Raw genomic sequence first — 14,379 nt, forward strand, 5'->3', positions numbered from 1 at the left:
ACAAATCCATTTCGAAGAGTGGGGAACTTACAGTTTCAGGCACTTACTGTACTAAACAGTATTGTAGACACATGACAGCAACTTGGAATTTCATTAAAAAAATGTCCTGAGTGACAATTAAATGTAACCATGCATACCATTTAAAATGGAAAAGAACACTCTTGGTATAGATTCACCTCTTACAATGATACTGTATTTTTCTCTCCCTCATATCTGTTTCCAAAGGTGAACTAGAGAGGCAATGAACCATCTAATCTGTTTGTCAAAACTAAAGCAGCAGCCTTATTTTCAATTTTGTGGTCAGCTTTGTTGCCCTCCAGTACCAAATATGTTGATGGCAGAGTTTCACATGGGGTTTTCCCATAGTAATGATGATGATGACAATGATAATATGAATTAAATTATTGCCCACCTCCCCCTGTGGCTCGAGACAGGGTAAAACATTGTTAAAACAAAGAGATAAAAACACTGATGATGATAATAATAATAATAACTTTATTTTTATACCCTGCCACCATCTCCCCGAAATGACTCGGGGCGGCTTATAAGGGGACAAACCCGAAATACAGAGTAAAACATACACAATAAAATAAAATGAAAACAAATCAAAATCACAACAACATCATAAAAACAGTTACAATCACAAGTACACATTTTAAAAACAGTATAATGGCTGAAGATTAGGTGCTGAGTGCAGAGGGATCAGGAATGTACAGTCGTTCCTAGATAGAGCCCAGGGAATGTGCAAAATACGATTCAATTCTGTTCGAGTCACAGCCAGGAGGGACACGGCTTTAGGGATTTACAGTATAGGATTACAGGTGGGAAAGCCAACAAAAGTGCAAAGGGCTACGGCTAGGTCAATCCAATTCTCTGGCGAACTGCCTAATCAAATGCACAACGGAACAACCAGGTTTTTAACTCCTTATGAAAAGTGGAAGGGGTAGGTGCCAATCTAATATCTTTGGGTAGTGAGTTCCAGAGCTGGGGGCCCATCATCGAGAAGGCCTTCTCTCCCCTTCCCTCCAGCCGTGCTTGAGATGGCAGTGAAAGCAAGAGCAGAGCCTCCCCAGATGATCTTAAAGTGTGTTCTGGTTCATAGGGGAGATAGGCAGGCCCTGAACCGATTAGGGCTTTGTAGGTGATCACCTACACCTTGAATTGGATCCGGAAGATTATGATACACAGAGTTAAAATACCACTTCAAATCCACTGATGAAACGCAGATTAAAATTTACAGAATTGACTGGGTAGGAAGGTGGAAGAGTTAGGTCTTCAGTTGTGTCCTCTAGGTGACAGTCACCAGTCGGGTTCTGGCTGGTTGGAGCAGCAGCTCCCTGGAGGACCTGTGTCCTAAAAATGGATTGTGCAGGAGAAGGCGATCCTGTAGGTAACCTGGACTCAAAATATGTAGGGTTTAATGGTCATAGCCAACACTTTATACTTTGCTCAGAAACTGGCAACCAGTGGAGAGCTTTTAGTATAGCTATATGCTCACTTCTAGATGGTCCTGAAACCAATCTGGCTGCTGTGTTTTGAACTAACTGGAGCTCCTGAACTTGGTACAGAGGTAGTCCAATTGTATAGTTCAACCTCGAGATTGCCAGCACATGCACTACCATTTTTAGGTCCTCCAATTCTAGAAATGGGTACAGCCGGTGTAATAAGCACTTATGCCCTTCACAACTATCTGGGCTGACATTTGGAGAGACTGATTCAGCAGCACTCCCAAGCTGTGGACAGTCTTTCAGGAGGAGTGTAACCTTGTCCAGAACTGGTTTACACACCTCGATTCCCAGGTTAGGACTCCTGATGGCAAGGTTCCTAACCTGTCTTATCTGGATTCAGTTTCAATTTGTTTTTCCTCATCCCACCCATTACCTCCTCCAGACATTAATTCAGGGGAGACACGCTATCCTTAGCTAAAGCTGTTTTGAAGGCACAGAGAAATAGATTTGGGTGTCATCCACGTTCTGATAGCACCCCACTGGATATTTTAAGGTAAGACATGGGAGTTTTGGCTTCACCTGAAACAGCAATGCAGCTCATGGGCAGGTTGAGGTGGGTGGAGATCAAGAAAACGATCTGTAGTACAGACATCTTTGTAATGGTTCTCCACCTGAGGCAGGATTTTGAGAATCAACTAAATGTCATTTTCCAAAGTTGTACTGCCACATAAACATACAGAAAGGCCACTAAAATCTCCCAAGGTGTGTGTGATGGGAGAATATTTCCCCCTTCTCCGGACAGTTGCTGGTCACAAGATATGGCAGAAGGGCTCCAGCTGAAAACTGGAACAATGGAAGAACCCAAGATAAGGCAACGTCATCATTACTTCACCGACAGTTTCTTCCACATTAATCCTTCTTGTGATGGGCTCTCAGCCTTTAATTGATATATATCCAACCTGTGTCCCAAAGTTCTCACCATCACGGACATGAGAATAGAACTGATTGGGGCAACATGATGTACAGAGAGTGATATTTTGGTTTGGGTCCATCACAGAATCATCTTGAATGTTCTGAGGAAGAACTCCTCCAGCTTCCAGAAGAACACTTTTCCAGGAAGACAAAGAAAGAAAGAAAGAAAGAAAGAAAGAAAGAAAGAAAGGGGAAAGAGATGATGATTATTATGTTATATCATACACCTGTTTGAAAGAGCTATTCTTCAAGCTGATTTATGTGCCCCTGTATGGCAGGAAGTTTCCCGCCGCTTGGCCAGCTGGCAGGAAACTTCCTACCATGTGGGGGGCTTCTGGGAAGAAGAAGCCCCCTGCAAACAGCATGGCCAGCAAGAAGGCGCCCACCGCTGCAATGGCCCTTGCCCGGTAAGTCGGGCAAGGCATTTCTGATTTTAAAACCACAAAATGTATAAAATATATTAAAAATATTCATTCTAACACTAAAAGAATATTACAAATCATAAAAAGTTAGAATTTACAGTAAATAGGATTTTAAATACTGTGTGTGTGTGTGTGTGTGTGTATAGTGTCCTTACTTAGCGTGGGTGGTCCTGGAACATAATACCTGCGATAAGTGAGAGAACCATGATCACCTCTTTCCATCCATTCTCTACACTTCGCCAGTGATTAGGTATCTCACTCGGCAAACTACACATACTGTATCACCATGGATAATAAAAAAGGTGAAGCTTACCGTGTAGCTCTTCGGATATCAACGTAAGGATGTGAAGATTCATAAAGCCTTACACATTTTGGATCAATCATGTGAAATTTTTGGGCTGATTCCTGTGGTAGTTTAAAGCAACAAGGCCCAACAGATGGCCCCAAAACCACAAGGATGTCTTTCACATTACAGCCATATTCCATTATCATAGCATTAACAACAGCCATAGAAACTCCTTGCAATGTGCCTTGCCAACCTGAGATGCAGGGGAAGAAAGGAAATGTGACAAAATTTAGGATTTTGAAGAATGGAAGAAAACTCAAGACCACAAATCCTATTTTCAAAGATTGTGTGTAAAGGTGCAGGACTGGATGGAAAAATGTGGATTTAATTTAGTTTTTTAAACATCAAGTATGAAGTCCAAGACAACTTGGAGGCTAACTCCACCAGAGAGAGATTTATAAAAAAATACTGTAGGAATGCCTCCTCTAAATTATAGCTTCCAGTGAGCAATTTAGGCTCTCTGTCCACTATGTTCTAGATAACACAGGTTGGCACGGAAGTGTGTATGACGAATCACAATTGAAGTTAAGTCTGGCATGACAGAAAGCATCATTGCCAATATCATTGTGAATAACCATTTAAACCACAGCTTCCCCATCTTTTCATGTTGGTGGCACACTTTTTAGGCACACAGCATTTTGCGAAACAGTAAGTCAGTTTTCCTAGCAAACCAGAGGACAGAATTTCGCCCCGGAGGTTATATCAACCCTTTGTAAGAAATAGCGATACATACATAAATTGTAATAATGAAATGTATGGGAACACAATCTATCTCATGAAAACCTTTCATTTATATGTTCAAAAATATATGATTTATTTGTTATTTCACATAGACTCAGCGGTCTGCATGACACACCTATACACTGCAGCCTACACATAAATGTGTCACAACACAGAGTTTGGAAAGCTCTGGTTTAAAGACTGCAAAAACATATTATCCACTGTTACTAAACAAAGAAACAGGAAGCAGTGACAAGAGACTACAGCAACATAGGAAAGGATAAGTCTTCACTTCATTCCAACAAAATAAATCAGCAACATGGGGTGGAACAATAACAAGAGTTGTACATCTTTTAAGTTGTACATCTTCTCTATTCACATCAAGTCCAACTCTATTATCATTCCAGCTTTCTGATTAGGGAAGCGGCTATGATAAAGATAGAATATTATTTCAATGAAATTAAGTATTTTCAATTCCTGCTTAAAGTTAAAAACCTATGGCTTCAATTGAGGACATAAAAAGTATATTACAGCCAAAAAGATTGCTCCCCAACTGTAACTGTAGAGCAGTGGTTCTCAACCTGTGGGTCCCCAGGTGTTTTGGTCAACAACTCCCAGAAATCCCAGCCAGTTTACCAACTGTTCGGATTTCTGGGAGTTGAAGACCAAAACATTCAGGGACCCACAGGTTGAGAACCACTGTTGTAGATGTATTTTTGAGGGGTAAAGGAGAATGATGGTGAGACAGTGAAAAATCTCACTGAAAAACACAGCAGCAATTAATGATGCTTTTAAAAGTGAGAATACATCCTAAGGCAGAAAAAAAGGAGAACAGCATCTCCAACTAGGAAAGTTTACAAAAAGATTAAAACCATAGGTAGGTTTGTATAATTGATTCCTTTTGCAAAACAGCAAAATAATCTTTTTACCTGAATGAGCAGCACCACATGCTTTTTGAACTGGATCAGCAAAAAGAACAGGGATGCAATCTGCTCCAGGAGCAGCAATTGTTACCCCTTTCTGGTTAGTTGCTATTCCATCATAGCTCTCTGGTTTGGCCTTTCCCATCACCCAAACATCACTGGCATGGTTGACCTGTGAACAGCAAGAAAAAGAAAAGAAAACCAGGATTGTTGTGTGTGGTCTTCTGCTCAAACATCTCCTGCAAATTTATTTACTTAACAACTTTGGGTACCACTGTGGGAGAAAGGTGGGATATTAATGTAATAAATTAACAAACCACACCCAAATTCAGTGTTAAAAAGCCTTGATTCACACACTTCAGAGTTATGAAAACTACATGGTGAAACTCTGAGCTCCAGCAGCCAAGAACAGGAACAAAAGGTAGATAGGCATGTGCTCAGATATATGATCTGAGAAGTAATACTGAATTCACAACCTTTCTGCATAAAAATAAGCTGTTGGTCAGGATCTCACTAACAGAGAATTCCTCATTCCAGCAGAATAACTGTGAGGATGTGGTTTTGTTGTTCTCCTGTTGTATAGTGAAAGCCAGAAATCTTTATGAATAAGTCAGAAAGCCTGATCTAAACTTTGCCCATTCCCCGCTGAAATGGTCAGAAGGCAGGTCAATGACTGCCTATATCCACATGATTTTTTTTTGCCAGCTTGCGGAAGTCATCCTCCTTGGAGGTTTACTTCAGTTCATCCCCAAGAAGTCAACAAAAATGATGAAGTCATTTTCATGAGCTTCCACTAGTTACTTCCCTTTACACCAGCAAGGGGAACTGTCTGGCCTGACAAATGTTGTTGAACTGCAAGCTGTGTGGTTATGTGTCTTTAAGTCATTTCTGACTCATGGCAACTCTAACAAGTCACACGAATCACAGAGTTTTCTTGACAGAATTTGTTCAGGGGAGATTTGCCTTTGCTTTCTTCTGAGGTTCAAATCACTACCCCATGTTGGCTCTACTCCATGCTGGTATTCTTATCCATTGGCTTTGCTTACCAGGGCTGCTGGACTACAACATCAGGAGGCAAAGATTAAACCTTTAAGGTGTATGTATCAAATTTGAGGCCCACAGGTCAAATCCTATGTCATTTTATGTGATCTTCAAGATGCTGGACTACAACTCCTATATGCCTCACTACTAGAGATCATGACTATGATTGATAGGAGTTTTGATGTAGTAATATCTGGAAGGCTGCAGTTTGTTCTGGTTAGTCAGAAGAATGGGGTTTGGATTTCGACACAAGGCTTGCAGATATGATGCCTGACTTGAAAATGCCCTTTCACCTGTCCCCAACCTCTGAGCCACAAGGGCTGTTGGGTTGTAATCCCTATGATCCCTTGTTTGCCAACAAGATTCCAGACGATGCTTTCCCTGAGTTCTCCCATTGCTTTGCCCAGAGTGCCAGATACATTCTGAAGTTCAACCCTAGTGATCACAATGGCTCTTGCAGCGCAAGATTTCCTTTCTTCAATATGCACTTTGTGTAGACCATCATTCTTGTGCTAATCACAACACAGGATGCAATTAATACAAAATTACAAATGTAATCTTGCTATCACCGAACAGTCTTTAGCCTTCCTATGAAATTGTGCTGCTTCTTATCTTTTGGCCTCGTGCTGCTTCTTATCTTTTGGCAAGCATTTCTCCCTTTGTTGCGTATCCTCCTCGACACCAGCTTGAAGACATGTGGCTGGGACTTGAATTGAATTCCATAGCCTTGTGAAATACGGAAGCTTTGTTATCTTCCTAAACTACTGTCAGAGATTCTTGAATGGAAATTATCTTTACCTACGAGTTTCCCAAGCAGGTTGAACAGGAAACTTCAGGTTTAAGAAACTGAGCTGTTCCCTCAAAGCAGGGGTGTCAAACTCATTTTCATCAGCTTTAGGTTTGCCCTCAAAGGGCCATTGAATCCATGGACAGAAAACCCATCGATCCAGAGGGCCAACAATGTATTTTTTACATGGTGGTTGGTGCTCTTCAGTTATTACCCAATTTGGGTCCCCAGATGACAATGAATGGTAACTCCTATCACTTTTTATTACCTGTAGTGCGGATTGGGGATAATGGACATTGAAACAGCTTTGGCCTGTCTAGATCATGAAAAGGTTCCTATGTCTTTAAGAATTACACATAGGGATTAGCCACATCTGGTGCAAGGTGGTCTTAAATTTATGTGTGTATTTATCTAATTTTTATCCTGCCTTTCTCCCAACACAGGAACTAACAGCAAACATAATGCAAATAAAAAGAGCAACTCTATTAAGTTAAATTAAAACAAGAATATAAAAATGAGGAAAAATATTTGATTCACGAAGCATGCACATTAAAATACAATTAAAACTACACAGACCCCCAAAACTCACCATTCCCTCAGCATCTTGTGTCTTATTATTCCCCAAATCACCTGATGGGAGAGTTACATTTTCACCTGCCTACGAAAAGCAAGCAGGAACGGGGCCATCCTAGTCTCTCTGAGGAGGAAGTTCCAGGGCTTTACCTTTACACTGTGATATGTATCTTGGTTGAATCCAGCAGTGACAGCTAACCTACGAAGGTTTTCCTTAACCACTGCAGGTGGGTCACGTCGCTTGGAGCTGCAGAAGAGGTTGAAGGAGCTCAGGGTTGATATATAGGAAATGCCACCTGTCCTTGTAGTGAATCCATGGAGGAAGACATGATCTAAGGAAGCATTTTTTAAAAAAAGACAAAAAGCACTTTAAGGGTATAGATTTGTTATAAGCCTCATGAACAACTACAATATGTTGCTATAAGTTCCAGCACAACATAGGGTGCAACATAGGGACTCAGAGCAGTTCACAACAAAGTAAATGGCAAAAAATCAATGCCTCACAAAATATAAAATACAACACATTACTAAAATAGCATATAACAATAGATTAAAACCAGTAAACTTTAAAACATCGGACATAGATAACATAAAACATAGAACATTTGACATTGTGCCAAACCTGAAGTTATCTTGACTACTTCATCTCACTCCCCGAATGCTTGCTTGAAAAGGGACATTTTAAGTAGCAAGTAGTAATTTATTTGACAGGTTATGTGCACCGGGACTGTGGAGCAGCTAGCTGGGAGTCAGCTGCATTAAGATCACTACTGACCGAAAGGTAATGAGTTCGAAGCCCACCCGGGTCAGAGTGAGCTTCCAACCACAATTGTGTAGCTTGTTGTCGACCTTTGCAACCCGAAAGACAGTTGCACCTGTCAAGTAGGGAATTTAGGTACCATGTAGGGAGGCTAATTTAATTGATTTACGAGGCCATAAAAATCTCTAGGAAGTATGCAAAGAATGAGGAAGTACTTCATCAGTGTTACAAACGGATGGTGAAGTGACAGCTCCTCTGGTGGCCAGAAGCTGTAATGTTAAATAGCCTCTGAGTATCTATCTATATATGTTGTGTTTCTATGGCATTGAATGTTTGCCATGTTTATGTACACTGTAATCTGCCCTGAGTCCTCTGCGGGTGAGAAGGACGGAATATAAATACTGTAAATAAATAAATAAATAAATAAAAATATTTTAATTTTAGATGTTGTTATAATTTGTTTTTATATGTTGGGATATTATTTTTCGCTATTGTGTGTGTATTGGTTGTTGTATTCAGGCATTGAATGTTTGCTTTTTTGTGACTGAAATTTGCCCTGAGTCCCTTTGGGAAAATAGGGCAGAATATAAATAAAATTATTATTATTATTATTATTATTATTATTATTATTATTTCCCAAGAGTTCCATGATCAAACAGGGATTTGAATCTTGATCTCCCAGTGTCCCTGGAACAATTGCATCATGCTGACTTTCCAACTTAGCAACATATATAACAAAATCTGCATTACCTGGAATCAACGAAGATTTGAGAAGGGTGAGTTTCCCTTTCAGAGGAGGCAGCCTTTCAAAAAACATCTTTATCTCACTTTGGATCTTTTCTGCATCTTGGCCTGAGAGCGACATTAGTTCACTCTGTGGTGCTGTTGATTTTGGGTGATTATTTTCTTCACAAGTCACCTCTAAATCTTCATACTCAATCTGGTAAACACTAGTAAAAAGCTGACTGGTATACTCTTTCATTAGTGGCTTTCTTTGCGAGGGCAACATTATTTTAATTACATTTATATCTTTTTCATCGAGCTTCTGTTTAATGGCATACAAAGTGGCGACCGTATTTTCAGAACACACAATCTCAAATCTTCCCTTCGGGCAGTGAAAACTCTGCATTGTTTTTTGGAGCGCATCTTCACCATTCCTTTTACTTTTTAAGGCTTGGCAACACATAAGGCAAACAAATGGAGCCTGCGAAGGAACTTCCTCCTCCCCAACAGTTTCTAATGCTCTAATTATTGAGTTCTGAATCTGGTTATTCCAAGAGTTGGCTCCGAGGTGGCACAGATCAATTAACACTGCTTTTGCCATAGTGCACAATCTGGACAATCCCTGAAGATGTTGGGCTTTTAGTGATGAACCTGTAAAGATAAAGACCCAAAGAGAAAATATATTTTCAAAATGTTATATTCTTTGTTTTACCAGTTTGTTCATATTAAATGCATGTTCTAATTGAGAAAATCCATAATCACATTGCTGTTTGCTTCCAGGTCAAAAGTCCTCTTGGCAAGATTATTTTCACTTTTGCCTTTCTTTGAGGCTGAGAAAGTGTGATTTGCCTAAAATCACTCAGTGCATTTCAATGACTGAATGAAGATTTGAATCCTAGTCCCTAGAACTAGATCCATGCCTAAATCACTGTACCATGCTGGCGGTCTAAGCAACAATTAAGAAAAGCAGAAGTTATTGTTGAATGAGCCCTTTCACGAGAAAAGTAGGAAACAAACACTGTCAATTAATTAGAACATAGAACATACATTCCCATAAGTTCCATCTTCTTCATTAGAGCAGTGGTTTTCAACCTGTGGGTCCCCAGGTGTTTTGACCTACAACTCCCAGAAATCCCAGCAAGTTTACCAGCTGTTAGGATTTCTGAGAGTTGAAGGCCAAAACATCTGGGGATCCATCCACAGGTTGAAAACTACTGCATTAGAGGATGTAGATGAATAGGGGAATTTGAATCCCAAGAAATCGACCAGTTCATTGTTCTGGCTGGAATCCTGTATTCACTTAGCACTGGGCTTAAGATGAACAAGGCCACATTCTTAGTTACAGCACATGAACCTCAGACTTACCGCATGAAATATGAAGAGGATTCTCAATGTAAGTAAGACACATTTAAGCTGTACTTTTTTTTTTTTTTAAATAAACAGTATTTCTAAATAACTTAAAAGAACCAGATCTTGTCTAATACTGGAAGATATGCAGTGTCAGCGTCAATAGGAGGCCACCAAGAAATATCAGGCTATATTTCAGAGGAAGGAACTGGCAAAACCACCTCTGACAAAAACTGTTTGAAATGTATGAGCTCAGCATAAGTTGACAATCACCCTGAAGGCTCTCTCTCGTTCTCTTAGGAAATAGTATAATTTGTTAACTAAAATAGCCAAACTCACTTGGAAAGTATGTGAATATCATGTTCAAGTATTAAAATCTCAATTCCCTTTAAAATAAGTTATTTTTCTAATACTTGCAGCACTTCAGGTTTGTTTGAAATAAAATGTGCTCCCTCTGTGATATATGTAATGATATCCAGTCTTTCTCCTAAAAATTAAGGACAGTTTTGTATGCTTTTAACAGCTCACATAAGTAGGCTTTGAGCATAGCTTTATTTAACATAGGGGCATGACAATATCACTGTAGCAGCAGACAGAGAGACAATCAGCCCACTAGATGGGGGACACGGAAAGAACCTCCTCAAAAACTGAGTAAATACACTTGGGCGTCTCCTGGACGTTTCTTGTAAACGGCTCATCTTTCCAACACAAAAGCATTGCTTTATATGCAATGCTAGTGACATAAAACAAAGAAAAAGTCTACCAGATCCATGAATTCGTTACCTACAGATTCAACCACTCACAACAGTAATCTTTGCATTTACTTAAAAAGCATAGCTGTATATAAGGGACTCTATCATCCATGTATATAAGGGTTGGGTGGAATCCTGGATCTAAACCTCAGCGGGTACCAAGAGCCCAAATTATTCCCTAAATACCTGGAATGTTTAGGTCATATTTAGGTCATGCACAAAAGCAAAACTCATTTTGTGCATGACCTGAAGTAGCAGGAGAGCTTTATTTTTATAAGTCAAAGGGAGCTTGAAAAACAGATAACAGTTTATGGGGTGCATGTAAACACTTTTTCCCCCTTCTGATCATGTTTTATATGATTTCAAAATCTGCTAAACTGGTTTGACTAGAAATAACAGGTTATTTCTATGTATATGGTGTGAAGGTGAACCATGGGAAAGTAGAGGCATGAGTCATAAAGATCACAATATAGGCTTGCCTTTAGAACTTCTTCCATTACTTGATAATAAGCACTTAGGTGATTTGTAAACTTACAAGGGAAAGAAACCAGGAAATGTGAGTGAATGATATGCTAATGAGACAAAAGTCCTGACACCAAGGAAAAAGAAAACTAAAATCCAACATGAGATAGACCAGAGGCCCCCAAAGTAAGGCCCCTCCAAGGTCATTTACCTGCTCCCCCCCCCCAAACTTTAGACTTAGGGTTGCCTAAGTCTGGAACAACTTGAAGGCACATAACAATCCTAATTAACTTGACTATCTCATTAGCCAAAACCAGGCCCAGATTTCTTATTGAAATACTGGTAAGTTTATATTGGATAATATTGTTCTTCATGTTAAATATTGTATTGTTCTTTCATATTTGTTTGCACTACAAATTAGATATTGTCGCATTGAAACTGAATATTACTTACACTGAGGGCCATTCCACACAGCTGAATAAAATCCAACATTTTCCACTTTGGACTGGAATATATGACAGTGTGGACTCAGATAACCCAGTCCAAAGCAGATATTGTGGGATTTTCTGCTTTGATATTCTGGGTTATATGGCTGTGTGGATGAGCCCTATGTCATTCTGAATAAGATATTATTGAAACCCTATTGGATTAAATAGTTTCTAATAGGGAGTGTTTTAATTTTTCTCCAGGTAAATCCTTTGCATGCAAATGTATTATACTGAATTCAGTGGAATTTACTTGCAGCTATGAAGTTATATGATCTGCTCATGACATGCATGTTTCTCAAACTCATGGCCCTTCTACACAGCCATATAACCCAGAATATCAAGGCAGAATAACCCAGAATATCTGTTTCCAACTTTGTTATGGGTTATGACCCAGTTCAAAGCAGATTTTGTGGAATTTTATTCAGTTGTGTGGAAGGGGCCTCAGTGGAATTAATTCCCGACAAATTAATGTTCAAAACCAGGCTACAAAACAACACTAGGAGCCCTTCCACACAGCCCTATAGCCCAGAACGTCAAGGCAGAAAATTCCACAATATCTGCTTTGAACTGGGTTATCTGAATGTGGGATTTTCTGCCTTGATATTCTGGGATACAGAGCTGTGTGAAAGGGCCCTAGGACTGCAGCTTCAATCAGATCTACTGTATTACCTTTCTTTGTTATTTGCCATCAAGTCAACTTTGACTTATGGTAACTCTATGAGTGAAAAACCTCCAAGAACTCTGACCGTTGCCTGCCCTGCTCTGGTCTTGTAAGCCCAGGCTCCTGGCTTCCTTGGCTGTATTAATTCATCTGGAGTGTGATCTGCTTCTTGTCCTATTGCCACCCACTTTATCAAGTGATATTGTTTTTCCCAATCAATGGCTTCATGATATGTATAATATATTCTGTTCAATCATGTTTAATTTGGCAACAGTAAAAGGTTTCTGAACATCACTCATTTACATAAACCCCATGAGCAACAACGTACTGGGTTTACAGTAGATGCTGCAGAAAATGCTTTAGCTCTACTCCACAAAAAAGGAAGTCAGCTTTGTAGATGCTGATTATAATTAATGTTTGATTTTATACTTATATTAAATATCTATATACCTGGGGTCACATTAAAATTTCTCAAGTGGAAAGGGGTTGCAAGAGGGAAATGTTCAAGAAGCACTGCTGTAAAACCCATTCATTTGCCTTTTTTTTGGAAGTTTAACATTTCAATAAAGTTTTCCTCCATTACTACATTTCAAAAGTGCTGATTTCCTTCTTGTCACATCGATACTCTGAATTAAATGCACAAACTTCCAGTTGTTACAGCAAAGACAAAAACTAGCCTATTTATTGCATTAACTTTTGTGTATCTGATTAAGTGGAGCCTTATCTGCAATACCTTATGCCATCTCTTTTGCCTGTAGAAGAGAAGGTGAAGTAGGACATGACAGCCATGTTTAAATATGTGAAAGGATGTCATAAGGAAGAAGGCCCAGATTTGTGTTCTGCTGCCCTGGAGACTAGGGGCCCTTCCACACAGCCATATAACCCAGAATATCAAGGCAGAAAATCCCACAATATCTGAGTCCACATGGCTAAATATTCCAATTCAAAGCAGAAAATGTGGGTTTTTATTCATTTGTGTGGAAAGGGCCTAGGACTCGAGCAATGGGCTCAAATGAAAGGAAAGGAGATTCCATCTGAACATTAGGAAGAACTTCCTGACTGTAAGCGCTGTTCAGCAGTGGAACTCACTGCTTCCAAATGCGATTGAAGCTCCTTCCTTGGAAGCTTTTAAACAGAGGCTGAACAGCAATCTGTTTGGGGTCCTTAGATTGTGCTTTCCTGCATGGCTAGAAGTTGGATTCAGATTGGATGGCCCATGGATTTGTCCAGCACTATAATGGTAGGAAATTAGCCTCTTATCTCAACTCAGGGCCCTTCCACACAGCCCTATATTCCAGAATATCAAGGCAGAAAATCCCACAATATCTGCTTTGAACTGGGTTATCTGAGTCCACACTGCCAAATGCAAAAGCAGAAAAAATATGAAAGGAATAAATTTCTGTTCAGAAATTTGTAACCTATTATTATTATTATTACAATCATTATCATCATCAAGAGAGTAGTTCTAATGCCGAATATCTGTGACCCTACTATTAAAGAACTGTACTCACTCAGTTACAGAGCTCTTTTGCACTGGAGACTTTTCTTCCTTTTCTCTCCTTTGCAGATCCCATTTGAGCAGGAAAGAAAAGGCAGGCTGGGGCAGCCCTAAGTGCCTCTGTTGCAACAGGAGCCAGCCAGCCGGGACTTAGATAGGGGAATTCCAGGGTTGTGCAGCAGGGTGGCTCTTCCCTTTTCCCTCCCCCCCTTCCATCTCCGGGCTGCTATACAGGAAGGGAACCCTGGCCTCTTTTCCCCTTCTCTCCCCAGAAGGAAACACGTGGCAGCAAAGGGCGGAGCACTGCACTGTCAGGAGTACACTCTTTTTAAATTATTTCCAAACACTTACCCATGTCTATGGGAGGGAGCATATTCCCTTCTCTTTTTAAGACAGGTGTGGCTTTTTATTGTTTCTTTTGGCTTGCCAGGTGTCTTACACTGTGTATCTGATCAG

General features: G+C 39.9%; 1 protein-coding gene across 1 annotated transcript; it reads right to left on the reverse strand.

Moving 5' to 3' along the window:
- Nucleotides 1-472: 472 nt before the first annotated feature.
- On the reverse strand, nt 473-14,179 carry LACC1 (laccase domain containing 1). The gene is made up of 6 exons (XM_060769249.2): nt 13,937-14,179; nt 8,743-9,366; nt 7,383-7,564; nt 4,838-5,003; nt 3,156-3,381; nt 473-2,555 (listed from the first exon to the last, which is right to left on the reverse strand). The coding sequence occupies exons 2-6, from the start codon at nt 9,314-9,316 to the stop codon at nt 2,381-2,383; spliced, it is 1,323 nt and encodes a 440-aa protein (XP_060625232.2). The 5' UTR covers nt 9,317-9,366; nt 13,937-14,179; the 3' UTR covers nt 473-2,380.
- Between the last annotated feature and the right edge of the window lie 200 nt (nt 14,180-14,379).

This window comes from Anolis sagrei, chromosome 3 (genome assembly GCF_037176765.1).
Source record: "Anolis sagrei isolate rAnoSag1 chromosome 3, rAnoSag1.mat, whole genome shotgun sequence".
NCBI lineage: Eukaryota > Metazoa > Chordata > Lepidosauria > Squamata > Dactyloidae > Anolis > Anolis sagrei.

Bases quoted from the DNA above. Each gene is read 5' to 3' on its own strand.
- LACC1 (XM_060769249.2), bottom strand. From the start codon at position 9,316: ATGGCAAAAGCAGTGTTAATTGATCTGTGCCACCTCGGAGCCAACTCT. The intron at 7,565-8,742 runs GTAATGCAGATT...ATGCTTCCTTAG, and splicing joins CAAATCTTCGTTGATTCCAG to ATCATGTCTTCCTCCATGGA. The intron at 5,004-7,382 runs GTAAAGCCCTGG...TGCTGTTCACAG, and splicing joins ATACATATCACAGTGTAAAG to GTCAACCATGCCAGTGATGT.